General features: G+C 60.6%; 1 protein-coding gene across 1 annotated transcript in view; it reads right to left on the reverse strand.

Annotated features, from left to right (window-relative positions):
- Window positions 1-3,119: 3,119 nt before the first annotated feature.
- Window positions 3,120-20,410, reverse strand: part of MYO15A (myosin XVA) — a 56,538-nt gene continuing 39,247 nt past the window's right edge. Inside the window, exons 51-66 of the mRNA XM_060289934.1 lie at window positions 20,182-20,360; window positions 19,571-19,686; window positions 19,245-19,317; window positions 18,738-18,810; window positions 18,432-18,505; window positions 18,119-18,201; window positions 16,740-16,870; window positions 15,543-15,637; window positions 15,300-15,377; window positions 14,865-14,961; window positions 12,995-13,155; window positions 12,138-12,271; window positions 8,870-9,003; window positions 8,474-8,607; window positions 7,123-7,263; window positions 3,120-4,112 (exon numbers count right to left, since the gene is read on the reverse strand). Of these exons, the coding sequence (XP_060145917.1) occupies window positions 4,011-4,112; window positions 7,123-7,263; window positions 8,474-8,607; window positions 8,870-9,003; window positions 12,138-12,271; window positions 12,995-13,155; window positions 14,865-14,961; window positions 15,300-15,377; window positions 15,543-15,637; window positions 16,740-16,870; window positions 18,119-18,201; window positions 18,432-18,505; window positions 18,738-18,810; window positions 19,245-19,317; window positions 19,571-19,686; window positions 20,182-20,360 (1,805 nt within the window). The 3' untranslated portion in view covers window positions 3,120-4,010. The remainder of the gene's footprint in view (window positions 4,113-7,122; window positions 7,264-8,473; window positions 8,608-8,869; window positions 9,004-12,137; window positions 12,272-12,994; window positions 13,156-14,864; window positions 14,962-15,299; window positions 15,378-15,542; window positions 15,638-16,739; window positions 16,871-18,118; window positions 18,202-18,431; window positions 18,506-18,737; window positions 18,811-19,244; window positions 19,318-19,570; window positions 19,687-20,181; window positions 20,361-20,410) is intronic.

A 20,410-nucleotide genomic window follows, 5' to 3' on the forward strand; every position in this document is an offset into this window, starting at 1 on the left:
CATGCCGCGCAGGGCGGCCGCGGAGGCTCGGCCCGACTCCTGGCCGGACCCTCGGACGCCCGGCTCGGCCCGCACTTTAAAGCGCTCCTCACGACGTCACGGCCGCCCGCCCGACGTCCGCCAGCGCCTCTTCTCAGCGGGCGGTTCCGCGCGCAGGCGCAGTACGACCGGCCACGGCGGCTCCGCGTGCAGCGAGCATGCGCGCGCCTGCGGCCGGGTCAGCAGAGGGGCCGGCGCACGCGCAGACGGGGGCCGTCCACCGCCCCTCCCCCACCCACTGAAGGGCTCCACGAACGCCCCAAACAGCAGCCTGCCTCCTGTCCGCGCCTCCCCCGCGGCCGTAGGGCTCCCTCCACGGGGGTGCGCTCACGCCGTCAACGCTGTCGCCACGCTACGTCACGGCATCGTCCGAACGCCCGAAATCGCCTCAGCCCCCAGCGCGCAATCACCGGGGAACCGACACAACCCAGCCTGCCCGGTCACCGCCCCCTTGGCGCTTCCACTTTTGTCACTGGGCCACCGGCCACGCGCCGGGCAGGCCCAGACGGCAGCTTCCGGAAGCCGGTTGGCGCGCATGCCTGTCAATCCGGCGGTCGCCTTGGCTACTGCGTCCGTCCCCTAATTAGCGGCGGGCGGGCCGCGAGGACCCCTGAAGGGTGACCGGGTGGCTAAGGGAGTGCCTGAGTGGAGACCAGACCGCAGCGAAGCGCTCAGGGCGCAAGGATACGCTCAGATTGCGGCGCCGAGAGCCCCGGCCCAGCCCCCGGCCCGACGGCTGCTGCCACAGACACCGCCCCCTCGCCGCCGCCCGGCGTGTACGTTGTCCTAGTCACGTCCCGGCGGCGGCGCGTGCGCGGCCCTCCTGGGCCGGGCGCTCCCGGGGCGGCGGGGTGCTGGGGACGGCAGCGCGGGCTGCGGTCCTCGGAGTCACTGCCCTCCCGGGCGCCCAGGCCTTTGTTCAGACCCTCCCGGCCCCTGACGGCGGGGCCTGCACGCGTGGTCACGCTCCTTGGTCCCTGTCCCTCCCACCCGTTCCTTAACTGTGGTTTTTGGAGACTCGGCTCACCCCTCTAGCAGCCTCCCCAGATTCTCACTGGGATGAAATGCATCTTGGGTTTCGTGGCCTCGCCACCCTGGCCGTTATGCCCCCAGCCCCTGCGCCCTCTCCACCCACCGCCCCCGGCTGGTCGGAGCTTGAGCTCCAGACCCTGCTACCCAACAGACGTGGGTTTGGACCTTGACCTCCTGACGGGCTGTAGGACCCCAGACAAGCTCTGTAAAACGGGAATGAAATCCGTTCCCATGTGCGGTGGGTGTGAAGATGAGATGAAGTCCTGCATCCTGTACGTTAAGCAGAGAGGACCACTGGCCTCTAGTGTGGGCCTGTTTCCACGTCCTAAATTAGGGGACTACCGGTCCCTGGTGGGAAGTGGGGTCTGTCATGGGGCCACAGAAAGTCCAGGCCAGCAGGGCCTGTGGTATGGGGAAGCCTGGACACCTGGGACCCTGGCCCTGACCCTCCCTTCCAAGCAGCAGCAGGTGCAGGGGGAACGGGGCAGGCGTGAAACCCGTAGGGAATCGGCTCCTGCCCTTTCCTGACCCAGCCTGGAGGGCACCGCTGGTGGTGGCGGCAGGAAGGCAGCTGCAGGTGGTGAGAAGGTGGCCAGTGGGCAAAGCCAAGGTCAGGCGGCTGGGCTTGGGCCCCAGTCCTGCCTGGGCAATTCTATGTGAACGCCCGGGCAGGGCCCCGTTGCCTGCATATTGGCAGTTTGGCTACGAGAGCTCAGGCCCTTCAGAAGCCCAGCGCCCACCTCTCAACGGCCCTCCAACCGGGGGCATCGGACTCTGCACGCACACCTGGTGGCAGGGAGCTCACTACCTCATTCATCAGAAAGTCCTGCTAGAGACCCCTGTGCTCCGCTCACCAGGCAAACATGGGAGTCACCTCTCCAGGGCCCCCAGACACCCCCTCGGAGGCTTCCCCATGCTCTGCAGCCAGGGCCCTCCCCTCTCCCATCCGAGCCTCAGGGGGAGACAGCTCGACTCTGGAGCCTGCCTGCCTGCCTTTGACTCTCGGCCAGGCCAGTTAGTGGTTACTTGCTTCACCTCTGCCTCAGTTTCCCCACGAAGACAGGACGTGACTGTCTCACGCTACCATGCCTCCCAGATGTGTCTCCTGTGTTCTCACCCCATGCCAGGCCGGGCACCCTGGGGCTTGGTTCCCTCTGCTTTGGCTCTCCCCACGTCCACCTGGAGTTCCTGTCTTTCTGGGTCTGGGGGCCACAGCAAGGTCTGATTCTCCTGCCACCCGAGTCTTCCCACTCTGCCTCCTGGGGATCGTTACCTCTGACGAGGGCTCGACCTGCTGGTGCCACCACTGAGGCACCAGAACAGCTGTTAAAACATGAGCCTATGCCTTAAGGCCCAGGTCCTGAAATCCCGAAGTCCTGCTGTTCAGTTATCCAATGCTGTGTAACAAACCTCCCAAAACTCAGACCTCAGACACCATCCAGCTCAGGAGTCTGCATCGTGGCCAGGGTTGGGCCAGGAGGTTCCTCCCGGTTCCATGCGCTTCAGCTGGGGCCTCACTCACACGGCCCACTTGCATTCTGAAACCCGAAAGTCCTCTCACCTGGGCAGAGCCTCTAACTGGGAGCAACTCCCAGTGCCTGGCATTTGCCTAGTACACAGTAGGTGCTTAATAGGTACTGAATAAGTAAGTAAACCCCTCCTCGGACACCTTGGCTCCAGCCAATTATGCCCCCACACACCTATCCAGCCCTCCTCTCCCAAGCCTCCCCTCCCCGACAAGTTCCCCAAAGCACTAGCACTTCCCATCAACATTCATTCATTTATTCTTCCATTCATGCGACAAGTATTTTTTAAGCACCTACTCTGCGTTAGGCATTGTCCTAGGCTTTGGGGGAAAGAGTAGGGAACAAACACTGTTTTCTCTGTTTAGAATGTTCATTCCCCTTCCCTCCATCTATTCCTATAGCAAACTCCTACTCATGGTTCAAAACCCAACCCAAACATCCCATTCCCTGGGAAGCCCTTTCCCAGCCTTCTCCCTCCCCAGCCGCTGACATGAAACATCTCTCTCCCTCTACTATACCATTCTCAAATATTGTGTGGCCCACCCAGTGACGGGGTCCTGGGGTTAGGGCTACCCAAGGAGTGTGGGGTAGAGGGGCAGGGGCCCGCAGGGAGAGGTAAGGACAGATGTCTCTGCTGGAGGCCCAGGTTCCCCTAAACAGAGCTGGCTCTGTTTGTTTTTTTTTTCAATGCAATTTATATAACTTTATAATTTTAACATAATTTCAAACTTACAGAGGTCGCAAAAGCAGAACAAAAAATTCCTACACACCTTTACCCAAATTGGCTACTTATTAACATTTTGCCCCCTTTGCTTCATTACCAATGTAATTTTATAAACACGATAATGCAGAATAAAATGATTTCATAGCAATTATAATTAATCAGTATTTTTTGAACCTCCTGGCTCCTCCCTCAGACTCATTTTCCAGTCACTCAACAACCACATGGAGAACAGGCTGCCAGGCGTACCTTTATTTGCACAGAAATGACCAAGAGTCAGGAACCCAAGCTCAGCAGCAGTGCAGGGGCACCTGACGGGGGGACATGTGAGGGGCCGGGGCAGGGACATGGGGCAGATTTGAACATCAGACCCCAAGGAAAGCAAACGCAGGTTCAGTTGGTCTAGGCTACTGGTGTGGGGCTTCCCTGCCGCAGGGGGAGTCGGGGCAGGGCCACAGTGGTAGGTGGCAGGAGGCCCCACTAGTCAGTCTTTGGAAGTCCCTCCTGCCATCTGACCCAAGTTTGCACACTGCAACTCCATCCCAACTCTGGATCAGTCTTCTCAGGTTCCTGGGGGCTTGCGCCATGCCACGTACTGCCTCTTGGTCTCCCCTAAGGTTCTGGCCCAGTAACTCCCCTGGGACCACACAGCAAGCCTCCTGGCACAGGGCGGCTGGGGGCTGGGGGCTGGGTCAGAGCAGTGTGATCTCGCTGGGGGGCAGCGTGAGCCGCTTCTCACGGGCACTGAGCAGGTTCTCCACGTGCACGGCCACCACGCGACACAGCTCCAGGCCCTGCAGGAGAGACGGTGAGAGGCCCAACACTTCCCAGCTCTCACCTGGGGTGAGATGTGGCCGGGAGAGGGGAGAGAGATGGAGGCCAGCCTCCGGCGGGACTAGTGGGCCCCACCCTCATCCCCACCCCCCCAGGGCCCTGGGTGGCCCGCGAGCAGCTAGGGGGAGGAATGCCAGGCTGCAGGTGGGAAGGGGTGAGCCGGGAGGAGAGCAGTGCACCTGCCAGCTCTGCTGCATGTGGCCTGTGTGACCTGAAACCAGTTACTGCAGCTCTCTGAGCCTCAGTGGTCTCACCCCGGGGGGCTCGGCTTACCAGGGCCTGGCTCTCGGAGCCATGGGGAGGATGCTATGAGATTTTACTACACGTGAATCCTCTAGACTTGACACCTATTAGCCCCATCAATAAATGGTTTCTAACCACGTGCTGCTGCCGTGGTTACCACCTGGCGCCCACAGCCTAGAATGAGCTGTGACCCAGCCTCAGGGCTCCCACCTGCTGGGGGCGGGGCAGGCAGCGGGGACTGTGGAAAATTGGTCTCTCAGACCACCGCCAGTGCCGGAATCTCCCCAGGCGCTTCCTGGGGGCTGGGAAGCTGCCCAGAGGGAGGGTAAAAATAAGGAGGACAGCACTTACTGGGTGGCAACTGAGGACCAGGCACTGTCCCAAGAGCCCCCCATGTCCCACCCCTCCCAGTCCCTGCAGTGTCCCTATGAGTCAGACATTCTTAGAGCCCATTCCACAGGTGAGGAAACTGAGGCCAGAGCCCTGAAGCCAGTTGCCCCAGACCTCACAGCTGGGGATGGTGGGACTTGAACCCAAGGCCACACCCTGGGGGCCACCTCGGCTAATGAGATCAGAGTGGGCTCCTCTCCACCTGCCATCCTCCCACCCACATGCTGCAGCACTCCAGGCCTCACTGGGAATGCTGCCCCACTTGGCAGGTGTGGAAACTGGGGCTCAATAAGAAGCTGGGCTGCTTCCAGATGCCCTCACACAGCCTGTCAGAGGTAGGCGGGATCACTGCTGCACTCAGACATCACCTGCTCCTGGAAGCTGATTACCTCCTGGATAGCACGGGTACACCCTCCCCGCACTGATCACGGTTTATTAGAGAGGCTTTGATATCTGTCACACCCCTGAGACCTGGGGCTCTGTGGGGGCCAGGGCTGGAGGGTCTGCTCAGTATCTCTGCAGCTAAGTGCAGAACCTGCTGCGTAGAGATGCTCACTGGTTATACATTGAAAGAATGAATGATTAATTAATAAATGTGTCCTCTACACATGCATGACAGAGGCAGAGCAGAGGTGGCAACGCAAAGAGGTCGCGGGTGGGGAGGGTACCGGGAGCAAGCGGAGAAGCCGGAGAGGCCTCCTCCTCCACCCACTCACTTCCTGAGCACCCACTACAGCCGGGCTGTGCTAGGGACACCGTGGGGACAAGCTGGACACAGCCCTGCCCTGCCCCGCCCTCTCAGGGCTGACATTCTAGTGGGGAGACAGACAATCTGGGAACAAATAACTAAGGGACTTCCAAGCCATGTGAGGGCTGCTGAGGCGGAAAGAGTGAACTATCGGGGAGGAGGGTCAGGGTAGGCTTCTAGAAGGAGGTGATGTTTGTGCTGAAACCCGAACAAAGGGAGGGAGGGAGCCCCGTGATGCAGGCAAGCGTGTCCCAGGTAGAGGGGACAGTGAGTGCAGTGGGTCTGGGGTGGGGAGGGGGGCAGGTCAGCAGAGGGGAGGGATGAGAGCGGAGGCCACGGAGGTAATCAGAGGAGGGGGCAGGGATGGGAAGGGCTGCTGGGTTGGGGGCCCAAGGGCCTGCAAGGGTGAGAGGTGAGGGCAGAGGCCTGCTGGTCTCCAAGGGCAATGTTGACGGGGTCGGGGCAGGAGAGAGAAATAGGGGGCTGTCTCAGCAGAGCTGGCTTTGGACGCCTCATGGTCAGAGGGGTGCCGGGGTTGGGGAGGGGGGACCGGGCTCAGCACCAGTTAGAAGTCGTCCAGGGGAGGGCTCTCCAGAAAAGGGGCCCAAGGGGCAACGGACGGGCAGGCCCGAGGAGCTGGGTTTGCTGTGGTGGGAGCTCAGACTGGGGGTTCTGGGAAGCAGGCTGAGCCACAGATAAGGCCAGGGTGGGGGTGACCTCAGTAGGAGCAGGACTGGGGAGCAGTGGGAAGCACACTGATCCCGGGGCGGGGGGCTCCTCCTTTAGAGGCAGGGCTGGGGCAGTGGGAGCCCCTGTCTCGTGCCCTGGGATAGCAGCCCCACCAAGGCAGGCCGTGCCGTGAGAAGTGGTCCTGGGCCCACATCTTGAGTGGGTGCAGTGGGCCCAGACGTGTGGGCCCAGCCCCGATTCTACCCCTGCTCTGGACCTCAGTCCCCTCTCTCCAGTGGGCTGAGAACTCTGGTCCTGCCCCATCCCCGGGCACTGCGAGACTTGGACTTGACTGACCTAGAGGTCAGCCACAGCTTTTAATGAGCCGCCACAGTTGCTGCAAACAGGAGAAAGGTCCAGGGCAGCTGGGCCTTGGCCTCCCTGTCACATGGGAACCCCACTCTCCACCCCTCAACCTCAACAGTCCATCCTCCGAGCCTCAGCCCAGGTGAACGTCCTCCAACTGCCTGGGTCCTGCCCTCCCACCAACCTTCTATGGCTCCCGAGTGCCCTCAGGAGGAAGCCCCAGATTCTTAGCTTTATATTCAAGGACCCTTAAGACCTGCCTTCCCTGGCTGTGTCTCCCCAATTCCCCATCAAACTCCTCACTATTCTAAAAACAACCTGGGCCCACCCTTTCCCATGATCCCACCATCAAGATGCTTCTCTGGTAGACCGCCCTCATGACCCACAGTTCTGTGAGGTGTTGGGTTAGCTCTGTCCCCTGCACTGGGCTGGATGTTCCCTGGGACACGGCTAGGACCTGACCCATCTCGGAGCCAGACCCAGAGAAAAGCCTGGCGAGCGGAATGAGGGAGTGGGGGTCCGGGGGACAAGCTGGGCTGCCAGGCGGGGCCCACCTGCTCCAGCTGCAGCTGCATGGTGCGCTGGGTCGCCACATCCCCCAGTGCGATCTCCACGTACGGGTAGCTGGAGCTGGCCGTGGGCCGCTGGGTCCTCGTCGACTGGATCTCCTTCAGGGAAAACTTCACCATCAGCTCCTGGGGGAAATGGGGGCAGACAGGTTTGGGGGTGCGACAGTCACCCAGCCTTACCCCACCGCTGGAGGTCAGATCCGTAGGTGGCGTGACAGCTCAGCTCGGTTCGAGTACTAGTTCCCCAGTGACTTGCTGTGTGACCCGGAGCAAGCTACTTTACCTCTCTGGACCTCAGTTTCTCACCTGTGAAATTATTTCAACAAATACTGCTGCACGCATGTGCGGCGTGCCAGGCACTGCTCTAAATGCTTGCGATCTAGGGATGCAGGAAATGCCTTCACATCGAGGCTGCTTCTTCACACCCGCCGCTCTTGGTCTGGAGCTTTCTTTCCGGCCCCAGGAGCAAAAGCTTCCCACACGGGGACAGCCAGAGTGATGGGAGTCAGCACCCCATCACGAACAACAGGCCACAGCAGACAGACAACCCAGCTCCCCGACCCGCACGATGGGGGGCATCCTCTGAGGGCCGTGCTCCCCGCTGGACCGAGCGCCAGTCCCCACAGCAGGAACCTGCTTGTTAACACGCTCCTCCCCAGGTGCATCCCCCAGGGTACGACCCTCCTCCCGGTCTCACTTCCTCGCTCCAGTGTTTCCACGTAAGCTACGTGCCCTGGAGCCCTCATCTCAGGGCCCACTCCCGGGGGAAGAACTAAGAATAGGGGTAGCAGATCCTTTTTGTCCTGGACTGAATTGTGTCCCTCAAATCCATATGCTGAAGCCCTGACCCAGCACCTCAGAATCTGGAGACAGACCTTTGAAGAGAGAAGGTTAGGGTGGGCTCCCATCCCACGGGACCACTGTCCTTATGAGAAGAGGAAATTGGGACACACAGACCCCAGGGATGTGCACAGAGAAAGGGCCATGTGAGGAAACGGGCAGGACGGCCATCTACAAGCAAGGAGAGAGGCCTCAGAGGAAACCAACCCTGCGGGCACCTTGATCTTAGATGTCCACCGTCCAGAACCACCAGGAAAACAATTTCCGTTGCTGAAGCCCCGCCAGCCCCGCCCCGTCAGCCCCAGCGGACCAACACAGGCTTTGAGGGTTGGCCTGTGTTTCACCTCCTTTCACCTTGACAACAGCCCTGCATCCCAGGTGAGGCAGTGAGGCTCGGACAGGCAAGGAGCCTCGCCCAAGGTCACGCAGGTGTAAGCAGCGGAGCTGGGCTTCCCATCCCCTGGGGGAGGGGCGGGGCGGGGCTGAGGCCACTCACGTGGGTCTCGGTGCTGAGGAAGTTAAGGCCATTCTGGTTGACCGCAAGGATGCAGGGGGCGGGCACCGCGCCGTTGCTGCAGCTCTGGACGAAGAAGAAGGAGGAGCCGAACATGGGCGAGGCGCTGAGGAGGCCTGGGGCGGGGGAGGGGCGGGCAGGTGACGCAGGCGCCTCAGTGCCGCCCCCCACCTGCTCGGGCGGCCCCTCCCGCCGGTCCAGCTGCCGGCCTCAGGCCCCCCTCCTTCCCTGCCGGGGTCCCCAGCCTAGGTGGGGCCCCGGCGAGGACTTCCGAAAGCTGGCACCAAAAATGCCTCTGTACAGAGGCAAAGGTGCCCCCACCCCGCCCTCCTCAACCAGGCCCCCACGGTTCCCTCCCCAGCCCGGACTCCTTCTCACCCAGAAACTGGGCGCGAGCCTGGTGGGGGCTGAGCGCCTGCATCTGCTGCCGGTGCTGGCCGAGCAGGCTGGGCCACGCCGAGGCGGCCACAGTACGGTAGAGCTGGGCCGGGATGTACTCCTGGGCCTCGCGCCTGGCGTGCAGGGAAAGGCCGCTCTGAGTGCCGCCAGGCTTTACGCTAAACCTCCTGGACCCCCACTCACTGCGGAGTGAGGCTGACTCAGTGCCTGGGCACACAGCAGGTGCTCAATAACCGCTGGCCAGTACCACTAGGCTCCCCGTTTGCAGAGGAGGGAACAGAGACTCTGAGAACTTTACCAGCCAGTCCAAGGTCACACAGTGACCGGTCTGGGCCGAGGCTTGAACCCAAGGTGCGTTCGTCCTTTGTAGCCCCCGCCCCAGGGAGAAGCCCAGGCCAAAGGGGTGAGAAGCACACGCTGAGGGAAGTATCAGGGCAGCAGAGCAACCACCAGTGGCTGGTCAGAGACGGAGGGCACAGAGCACTGGGCCCACCAGGCCAGGCCTCCCCCTGACACATGCTGGATCCCCTGGGGCAGCCCTGTGTCTCAGGACATCTGAAAAATACCAACAAATACCGGTCCCGGCTGCCATGGGCTGCACACTGGGGAAGGGGGAACGTCAGGGGAAGCCCTCAAAAGACCCTCCAGGCAATATCTTTCCTCTCTGCTCTGCTGGGTAAGAGCCTGGCATCTGACCCAGTCTCCCCAGGTCTGGATCCTGGTCCTACCACCTATTAGCTGGGGAAGCCATATCCCCTCTCTGGGCCTCGGTTTCCTCATCTGTAAAAGGGGTAAAGAAAGTGTGGTTGGGGACTTCCCTGGTGGCGCAGTGGTTAAGACTACGCCTGCCAATGCAAGGGACACGGGTTCGAGCCCTGCTCCAGGAAGATCCCATGTGCCGCGGAGCAACTAAGCCCGTGCACCACAACTACTGAGCCTGCGTGCTACAACTACTGAAGCCCGTGTGCCTAGAGCCCGTGCTCCGCAACAAGAGAAGCCACCGCAATGAGAAGCCCGCGCACCGCAACGAAGAGTAGCCCCCGCTCGCCGCAACCAGAGAAAGCCCGCGCGCAGCAACAAAGACCCAATGCAGCCAAAAATGAAATAAATAAATAAATAAATTTATTTATTTAAAAAATTAAAAAGTGCGGTTGGGGAGATTAGCTGAGACAATGTGTTCAGAGTGTCTTGCAAAGAGTAGGAAGGCCACAACTGTCTTTCTCCAGGGCTGGGATGATAACTTTCTGTGCTTCCTGCACTTTCCCCTTAAAATGACAGCACAGAAAGAGAGTTGGGTGCTGAGCCCTTACAGTGTGCTGGGCACCGGGACATCCTCTGTCCACACTCCACTGCCTTCCCTACGCTGGTTCACACCAGGGGCTCTCATAGTGTGGCCGAGGGTCTGAGAGGGCAATGCGACTCCCTTAAGAACCTGAGTGGTCATCTGCTCTCCCCCCTCGTTCCCTCACAAGTGCACGGTGGAGTCCGCCAGAGGCTATGTGACACGTGAGATCACAACAGACTGACAAAGAGGCAGAGACAGGCATCCAGCTGCCGTCTGTCACGCCAAATGGTACAGAGATTTGCAGAGTGTCAAACAGTGCCGCTCTTCTCACTGGAGTTTTTGGGAAAATACACTTGTGTTTTCATAACTTATTTACATTAATGTGTAATGTTACCTTCCACTATTTGTATTATAATTATCACATATACGCCTTTATATTAACACGGGGTGTCCTTATTTTTAATTACTTACTAAGTCAATATTTTAAATCGTCTCTCAGTTTTAATTTTGAATAGTGTAAATATATGAATAGATACAACGCACAGAAACAAAAGCCCTTTGGGGTCTTATTTTTAAGAGAGTAGGGGACTTCCCTGGTGGTGCAGTGGTTAAGAATCCACCTGCCAATGCAGGGGACACGGGTTCAAGCCCTGGTCCAGGAAGATCCCACATGCCGCAGAGCAACTAAGCCCGTGTGCCACAACTACTGAGCCTGTGCACCTAGAGCCCACGCTCTGCAATAAGAGAAGCCACCGCAATGAGAAGCCCAGGCACCGCAACGAAGAGTAGCCCCTGCTCGCCGCAACTAGAGAAAGCCCGTGCGCAGCAACAAAAGACCCAATAGGGCTTCCCTGGTGGCGCAGTGGTTGAGAATCTGCCTGCTAATGCAACGGACACAGGTTCGAGCCCTGGTCTGGGAAGATCCCACATGCCGCAGAGCAACTAGGCCCGTGAGCCACAACTACTGAGCCTGCGCATCTGGAGCCTGTGCTCCGCAACAAGAGAGGCCGCATAGTGAGAGGCCCATGCACTGCGATGAAGAGTGGCCCCCGCTTCCCACAACTAGAGAAAGCCCTCACGCAGAAACTAAGACCCAACACAGACAAAAATAAATAAATAAATAAAATTAATTAAGGAGCCAGATTTTTTAAAAAAACCCAATGTGGCCATAAATTAATTAATTAATTATTTTGTTAAAAAAAAAAAAAAAAAGAGTAAAAAGGCCCGAAGATGGAGAGCCTGGGATGACTGATGTCTCGCCTCTTCGAAAACATCAGTTTAAAGGCTGCCTGATGCCCCACAATTTGTCTTTTAATATTTATTTATTATTTAGGCTGCAGTGGGTCTTAGTTGTGCCATGTGGGATCTTTTATTTTTTTAATTTTATTTTTTTAATTAATTAATGGCTGTGTTGGGTCTTCGTTGCTGTGCACGGGCTTTCTCTAGTCGCAGCGAGTGGAGGCTACTCTTGGTTGTGGTGCGCGGGCTTCTCATTGCGGTGGCTTCTCTTGTTGTGGAGCAGGGCCTCTAGGCGCGTGGGCTTCAGTAGTTGTGGCACACGGGCTCAGTAGTTGTGGCTCGCGGGCTCTGGAGTGCAGGCTCAGCAGTTGTGACGCACAGGCTTAGCTGCTCCGTGGCATGTGGGATCTTCCCGGACCAGGGCTTAAACCCGTGACCCCTGCAGTGGCAGGCGGATTCTTAACCACTGCACCACGAGGGAAATCCCTCTACAAGTTTTTTAAGGAATTCCCTGTCGTCGGAGATTGTAGGTGACACCACGGTGAATGTTTCCATGGCCAGATCTTTCTGCGGGGCCATGTGTATTTCCTGGACCACAGGGTGTGTGTCCCGAAAGCTTTTTGTCACTCCGTTTGCTCTGAGCTATTACTACCAGCTGGAAGTGACCTGGCATGCCCGGAGGTGGGGGCCCAGCTGGACGGGCTGGGCTGGGTGGGTGCTCACGTGCTGGGCAGGTAGAAGTGGTCCCTGGCTCGGTGCTGCAGTGCGGCCAGCTTGGACACCTGCTGCAGCTGCTGCTCGCCGGGCTGGCCGGCCGGTATGCTGCTGAACAGGCCCTTCAGGTAGTCGGGCAGCACCTGCGGGGGACGGGGTGAGGCAGGTGAGGGTCCGCGGGCGGCCAGGCACTGGGCAGGCAACTGGGGAGGCGCAGACACAGACACTGAGTGGTTCCAGCCCCACTCACTTCCGGGGGAGGGTGGCCTGTCACTTCCCTGGGCTTCTGGGAGGAGGGACACATGACGGTGAGCTGGGAGGGCTGTGGCCGGGAAGCCACAGGACCCCGGGAAGCACTGGCACCCGCCTGCAGCATGCAGGACCTGGGGTCCCATTTCCACAAGTCCTCTGGCTGCCGCTGGCTGACCCTCAGGCACAAGAGCCCAGTGGCCGGATTTGGACTCGGAACGGTTGCAGCTGCGGCACCAGCTCCAGAGAAGCACGCGCTCTCTGTCCAAGCACATCCGCAAGTGTCGGCACAAGAGGAAGAACCAGGCTTTGTTAACCCCACGACCCTGACTTAGACGACCAAGTCTCAAAGGGGAGGGGCAGCACCACGAAAATGACAAGGCCAGGCAAAGCCTTTCAGCGAGGGACAGGCCAAGTGCACAGCGCGGGAGGAGGGCCAGAGGAAGGAGGACGGAGAGGCCTCCTGAAGCAGTGCCATTGGGGCGGCCTCGCCGGAGACTCAGAAAAGCAGAGCCCGCAGGGAGCAGACGCCTCGGGGCCCGAATCATGAAGGCCTCAAACGCCAAGGCCCGGGGGAGCCTGGAAAGTTCCAGAGCCTCAGAGCGGCCCGCGCTGACCTGGTTGTAGTGCATGGTCACGTAGAGCTCATTCTCGAACTTGAGCGGCTGATCCCAGAGCACGCGCCGGAACCACAGCGTGTAGCCACCATCCACCTGCTCCATCTCCGAGGCCACGTCCAGGATGTAGGCGCGGCGGCTGAGCGGGCACACGTGCTGGCCTGTGGGGAGCCGGGGGCAGCTGGCTGGGGTACGAGTGGCAAGCCCCCTCCCCGCTCTGGGACACAGCATCCTCAGTAAAGGAGAGCACGTTTATGGGACAGGGTGCCTGTGTTTGTGCAAGTTGTAACCGCAAGCTACAGCCCGCCTAGGTCTAGGGAAGTGCCCTGTGTGGTGCTCCGAGAAAGCCTAGCCCCTTTCCAGAGGAGGGCTGGGGACAAGGAGGGGCACACGAGGCCTCAGGTCAGGAGGGCCAGTGGATGCCTTTCTGCGGAGCTCCTTCAGGGGAGAACCCCCTGCCGGTCTCCTGGGGCGGGTGGGGAGGACGGTGGGGTCTGGCACTGAGCGGGTATCAGCCTGTACGAGAGGCTTAAGTTTTCATTTCCTGAACTGACATTTCTGTTTCCATCCCACACCTTCGGTAAAATTTTACCAAAGGGGGGGCGGGGTGGCACGATGATAAAGTCCAGACTCTCGAGGCCAGACAGTCTGGGTTCAAATCCCAACTGTGTGACCTTGGATAAGTCCTTTAATCTCTGCAGCAGGCTGAATAACAGCCTGACCCCAAAGATGTCCCCGTTCTATTCCCCGCCACCTGTGCATATGTACCTTCACGGCAAAGGGGACTTTGAAATGTGATTAAGGATCTTGAGATGGGGAGATTATCGTGGGTACCCAAGTGAACCCAGTGTAGTCTCAAGGGTCCTTAAAGAAGGAGAGATTGGAAGATGCTATGCTGCTGGCTTTGAAGATGAAGGAAGGGGCCGTGAGGCAAGGAATGTGGGCGCCTCTAGAAGCAGAAAAGGCCGGGAAAGAGACTCTTTCCCAGAGTCTCCAGAAGGAGTTAGCCCTGAGGACACTCTGGTTTCAGGACTTCTGATCTTCAAACCATATGATAATAAACCTGTGTTGTTTTAACCCAATGAGTATGTGCTGATTTGTTATGGCGGCAACAGGAGACTAATACAGTCTCCCTGGGCCTCAGTTTTCCCATCTGTAAATGGGAACAATAACCGTCTCATTTCATATGGTTGTGGTGGGGATTAAAGCAGTTTATAGGATGACATGCTCTCAGCAGTGCCTGGGACGTAGCCTCTGCTCCATAAATTCAGTTTTTGGGATCATTTTGTTACTGCCTTCCCCTCCCCCTGTGTCTTGGCTGGACTCCGGGCAAGCAGGGCTGAGGATACATGGTTCGGAGCCGAGGCAGCAGCGGGAGAGCTGGTTGGAGGTGGATGGAACTGACAGGCTGGTGGCAGGAAGCAAGGCCACAGCCTACAGCAGGTGGGCTGCAGGGGGAAGGGGTTCAGCTGAACTGAGAAGGGCCAGGTGAGACCAAGGGTGGGGGCCCTTACGGCCACTATTAAGGCGTTAAGAGACAGGTGAAAGTACTTGCACTTGTGGGTCCAGGAGTCGCATCCTATCAAGTCTCATCTTCCCTGAGGGCAGGGCCCACTGAGTGGCCCGAGGGGCAGAGGGAGGCATCAGGGGAGCCCTGTCTTCCAGGAACTCGCGATCTGACGGGCCAGGCAAGGTCACACAGAACGGCGCAGAGAGGGGCAGACGTGGGGCTGTGGGGGCTCGGGGCAGAGAGGTCCCTCTACCTGGGCCTAGGAGCTTCCTGGAGGAAGTGGCATCTGACCTGGGCCTTACAGTGGGGGTGGTGGGCGTGGGCCCAGCATGCCGCACCCTCTGGCCTCTGGCCACTCACCTCGGTTGGTGACAACAAAGATGACGTACTCATCAAAGGCCTCGGGGCGGGTCAGAGCCATCTCAGCACAGATCTCCTCCACCACGTCCAGGGCCACCTGCGGCGAGGGAAGCGTGAGGCTGCACTGGCCTGGCGACCTCTGCCCCCAAGGCCACCCAGACCCCCTGCGCAGAGGCGAGGATCCCCGAGGTCCCTGGGAGCCGGCCGCATGCAGGAAAGGGCACAGCTTTTGGAGTCTGAGAGACTCGGGTTCCGAGTTGGCCTGTCTCTTATTTGCAGTTTGATCCTGAGCTGGAGGTCCCACCTCCCCCAGGCTCAGGCTGCTCCTCTGAGAGAGAAATCCTGCCGAGTGGGGGAGGCTGGGGGGCTCAGCACCCTCGGGGGCCCACCCTGGAGGCTGGGGTCCCTGCCCGACGGAGACATCCCGTCACTTACGGTGCACGTCTTGATCTTGAGATGGCGCTCGAGGCCTCCGGGGAGAAGAAAGAGCTGCCTCCTGGAACTGCGGCCGGCCTGGGGTGAGGAGATTGGGGAGTGGGAAAGGCCGGGCCAGGGCTCTGGGCCAGCTGCTGTCCCCTCCGTGGGGGTCCCCCACAGGGACCGGGCAGGGCCGGCGAGTGCGTGTGACGGGGTCTCTGGGCCGGGCCGTCTCACTCACCCCAACGCCCCAGTGCTCACCAACATGGCCCGAAGCTCCATGCTGCTGGGGAGCTCCAGACGGCCACCGAAGCGCAGCGTTCTCTGCAGGTTCTGCTCACAGGCCTTGGCGATCCCTGCAGAAACGGGAGTCAGGGCCTGGCCCAGGGTGGACAGGGGAGAAAGGGGCTCCTCTGGCCCCAGCCCTGAGTCCAAGGGGGGGGCGGGTAGAAGGGTGGGGCCGTGTGTCTGCTCTCCCTTCAGCGGCTGAGGAGACAGTTGAGAGGGCAGTGATTTACCCAAGGTCAAGAGCCAGAGTGTAAGAGCTGGATCTGAACCCCATCCCACGCAGCGGAGGCCCGCACGCCTTGCGTATCCATGAGCCCCGCAGACAGCTGGTGACTCGGGGCTTGTCCCCCGCAGGCCGTGTGTGGCTAAGATGACGCAGCTGTGTGCAGCATCCCAGTGCAGGGGCCCCCACCATCTGTCTCCCCATCTCTCTGGGCTAAGCAGTGCCCTCGCCCTGCTCTGGGGAGGGGTCAAGAGGGCTGGGCACACTCTGCCACCTTCCCTGGAGCTGAGTCTCTTCACCTCTGAGTCCAGGGAAGTCTGCTGCCTGAGTCAAAGAGGAGTCTTCAGAAACAAAGAGAGTGAGGTCCCCGTCTCCTTCACGGCCGCCGTGGTAACCACAGGGGCCCCGGCCTCTCTCTTAGGGGGACCCAGGGGTTGCTCTGGAAGCTAGGCTGGGGCTGAGGCTGAGGAGTGGCCCCTTTCCTCCAAAATCCAAGGGGAAAAGGCCAAGACCCTGCCACCAGCCTTGGCGCCCCTGCCTGAACCCTCTCAAGACCCCTGTTGATCCCCAAAGACCAGAGAAACAGGGCCCTGCCGCCTCCTCCGCCTCCACTCCCACATGCCACACATCCTCCTCTCCGGGCCTTCACCCCTGCTACTCAGCCTACCTAGAGATCCCTCCCATGTGCTCACGACCCAGAGCAACACTTCCTCTGGGAAGCCTTCCCTGATACGCCATCCTCCCCGCCCCCCCCCCCCCCCCCCCCGTTAGATCAGACAACCCATCGCATCTGCCCCTGCGGGACCTCCACAAACGTTTGGGGATGGACTGATGTTAGTAAACATTGCCCGGGCACCTGTGAAGGGCCAGGCCCTTCGGCCAGCTGCCCGGCCGGTCCTCACGCAGACAAGCCCTTGGCCCTGACTCCCCACCCGCTGGCCCCTCACCCTGGAAGGGCAGGCCTGGGGTCCGGCCCACGTCTTGGAGGAAGCGAACGAGGTGTGGCTGGAGGACTTCGGAGCAGCTGCGGTAGGCAGCCACGATGTACAGCAGCCTCCAGCCTCGCTGGCAACTGTCCCTGCAAGGACACACATGGGGCTACGCTGCAGGCGGCCGCTGCACTACGGTGCCACGCCAGGAGTCTCTCCCACTCTCAGGCGGCTCATCTTCTGAGGAGGCTCCTCCTCCCTGCCCAGTGAGAGCAGGGCCGGCGGGCCCAGAGCCGTGCAGAAGCTGTGTTCTATTGAGAATCCAGGTGGGAGGTAGGGAAGGCAGAGGACGAGCCCCCCCGCCCCGCCCCCCGGCCAAAAGACAAGCCTTCCCCGGGGGCATCTCTCTGGGTGACGGGAGGGCCGGGGGACCATGTGCAGAGCTGGTGGCAGGTAAGGCTGGGAGGGAGGGGCAGGAGGACGTGCTGAGTGGCTCTGAAATTCCTGGGGGATGCGAGCAAGTGGACGGGAGGGTGGCACACGCTTTGGGTCCCCACTGTGTGCTGGTCGTGTGCGGGACATAGAAGCATACCTTTGTGCTGCCCTGGTGTGAGGGTTTCATTGTGGGGACCTCCGGCGTCTAGGGACAGCACTTGGGCTTCCTTTGGGAAACCACCCACCCCTCCCCGGTCCCTGTGGTTTGGAGATGGGTATCAGAGCCAGGACTGCCCAACTAGAACACCGCAGCCCCCGCCCCCCGCCACGGCGACTGGTTTAGGGATGGGTGTGGGAGCCAGGTCTGGCCAGTTAGAGTTCAGCCTCCCTCTGGCTATGGTGATTGGTTTGGGGACAGGCACATGACCCAGGTCTAGCCAATCAGAGCTCTGTATCGTCCAGCCGTTGTGGTTGGCTCAGGGATGGGCATGGGACCAATACGACTGCATTTGGGAATTTTTGCTGCAAATATTGGGTCAGTCTTGCTTTCCCTGGGATTGCTGAGCTGGGAAATGTTTCTCTCCAATCTATGGGATATGTTGCTCGGGAATGATATCAACACAGAGGAAAGCAGGGCCAAGCTACGGAGAAGGACTGCTTCCTGATGACACTTGGGTCCAGCTGTGCCTGAGGTCCTACGTCAGACTTTTCAGTTACCTGAACCCTCTTTTGCTTAAACTAGATTTAATTGGGTTTCTGTCACTTGCAACCAAAAACCTGGACTCACACATTATCACCACATTTTCCAGATAAGGTAACTGAAGCTCAGAGACAAGAAAGGGCTTGTCCCAGACCAAGCACGCTCTGTCTATGAAGTGAGGGAGAGACAGGGGGAGAGACTCCGGAGGCTGACCTGGCCCCTCCTGGAGCATGGATGCGCTGGGGGAGGGGAAGACACTCACTGCTTGGTGCTGGTGTTGTCTGTGATCTGCTTCACAACTTGGCAGTAACACTCGTCCCGCAAGACCTCATGGTCCCTGCACAGCTGTAGGAGGGCGGGCCAGGTCACAGGTCACACGCCCAGCACACAGGAACAGGGTGGGCACTTGGAGATGGGCCTGGTGCCCCTTCCCCAGGCCCCTCCCCACCAGTGGGATGCATTCCTCTTTGGGCCACATGAGAGCTTCCCTCCCCAAAGTCCTGCTACTCTGTTGATAAATGGGGAAACTGAGCCACGGGGCAGGCAAGGGAGCACCAGCAGTCAGCGGGACTGACCTTCAGGAGGGTGCAAAGCACGTCCAGTTCACTCTGACCCTTCAGCGAGGCGTCCCCCATGAACCGCATCACAGCTGGAGGAAACACCTGTCCCACTCGGGCCACCAGACCCCCAGCTGCCTGCCCCCCTTGGGGACCCTGGGGTTGGACGCCTCCCCGGGAGGCTGTGGCCAGAGGAGGAGGGGGAGGCTCCTCCTCTCTGCAGGGGCCCCACATCTGAGTTGAGGGAAGGGGTGGTGGTGAGCAGGGGTCACAGTGCGGGGTCCCACCTGGCCCAGAGCCCTGGCCGCAGTCCCACCCCCACACCTAGAAACATGTCTGTGGCCATCTTGTTGAGGCTGCTGTCGCTGAGCTCAATGAGGGAGTCCTGGAGCGGGGTCTGTGGGGAGAGGGGCTGGGTCACCAGGAGGCAGGGTCTTGGTGGGAGGGGCTGAGTCATGGGGGCGGGGTCTGTGATGGGAGGGGCTGAATCCGGAGGGGGCGGGGTCTGTGGGGAGAGGGGCTGGGTGACCAGGGGCCAGGGTCTTGATGGGAGGGGCTGGGTCGGGAGGGGGCGGGGTCTTGATGGGAAGGGCTGTCATGGGGGCGGGGTCTGTGATGGGAGGACTGGGTCAGGAGGGGGAGGGGGGAGGGCCACGTGGTGCCTCCTCTTACAACAGGAGGGTCCACACCACCAAAAGGCAGCCGGGACGCCACTAGGGAAGACACTGCCCCTGGGAGAAACGCGGGCCCTCGGGGTGCTGAGTGCTTGGGTCCCATTGGGGACAAGGCTGTTTGGCCCACAGGCCTGGGAGGGGGCCTGGGGCTAGACACCTTGGTGAAGCAAAGCATGTCCTCCAAGGTTCTGGATTCCCGACCCTCCTTGGATTTCGGCCTGAGGCCGTCCCTGCAACAGGAAGCGGACACTACTGACCAGTCTTGTCTCCAAGCTTTGGCTACACCCGCTTCCCACCTGGAGTGTGCTTGACTCAGTGTCAGCCCACCGGGCAGCAAGGCTCCGGAAGTGGAGGCTGCAGGCGGGCCTCACACCTCAGGGTTTCTCATCCCCCCCAGAACTGGGGCCTCCCGCTTGGGCGGCTGCAAGAAGCCCCAGAGAGACCCTCCCCGGGGTGGGGATGCGGCGTGGGGCCACCACTCACTGGGGTCTCCTCTGAGGGTCTCGGAAATACTTCTGGGCAAACTCGAGCATCGTGTACGGTGGGAGAGCCAGGCCGTCCTCCCCGCGGTCCGCAGAGCCAGCCCTGACTGGGGGACCCTGCAAGAGGGCCAGCCGCCGCACCCCGCCCAGTCAGAGCGGGCCCAATGCCACCCCCGGCTGACTGTGCCCAGACCCTCTCATGTGGGCCCACTGCCTCCCCAGTGGCCTGGTCCGGCTGACCCTTACCCCTCATTGCTTTCTCTCTCCACCCTGGCAAGCTCTGTGCCACAGGACTGGACCTGCCCCCCTCACCTGGCCCCGCCCCAGCGCAGGTGGACTTCGCCTGCTGGCTGGCCCAGGCTGGTCCTGCCCCATTGGCCTGGTCACAACCCTTCCGCTGACCCCCGCCCACCCGACCCCACTGGCCACGCCTCCAGCCATCTCTGGTAACATCCCAATAGGTCCTACGTCTGGCTGGCTCACTGCTGGCTCAAGCAGGCTGCCGGGCCCCAGGGTGGCCTGCTCTTGGCTGAGCCCCTCCCCTCCCCCTCCACAGTCAGGCGGACCCCCTTGCTGTGTCCGCCCTTCGGCCCAGCCCCGGGCAGCTCTCACCTCCCTCCTGCGGCCCACCTCCCGGGCCGCGGCAGTGGAGGCCACGGCAGCAGCCACGGCGGCAGCGCGGCCCCGGCCCGGCTCTGCAGGCAGCTGCAGAAAGTCGGGGGCAGCTGCAGGCTGCACCAGCTCGGAAGGGAAGCGGCCCACACGCCCATGGATGGTCCCAAATCGCCAACCTAGGGGGCGGGAAGGGCTCTGAGCAGCGGGAGGGTGTCATCTGGGGAGC

This window comes from Globicephala melas, chromosome 20 (genome assembly GCF_963455315.2).
Source record: "Globicephala melas chromosome 20, mGloMel1.2, whole genome shotgun sequence".
Lineage (NCBI taxonomy): Eukaryota > Metazoa > Chordata > Mammalia > Artiodactyla > Delphinidae > Globicephala > Globicephala melas.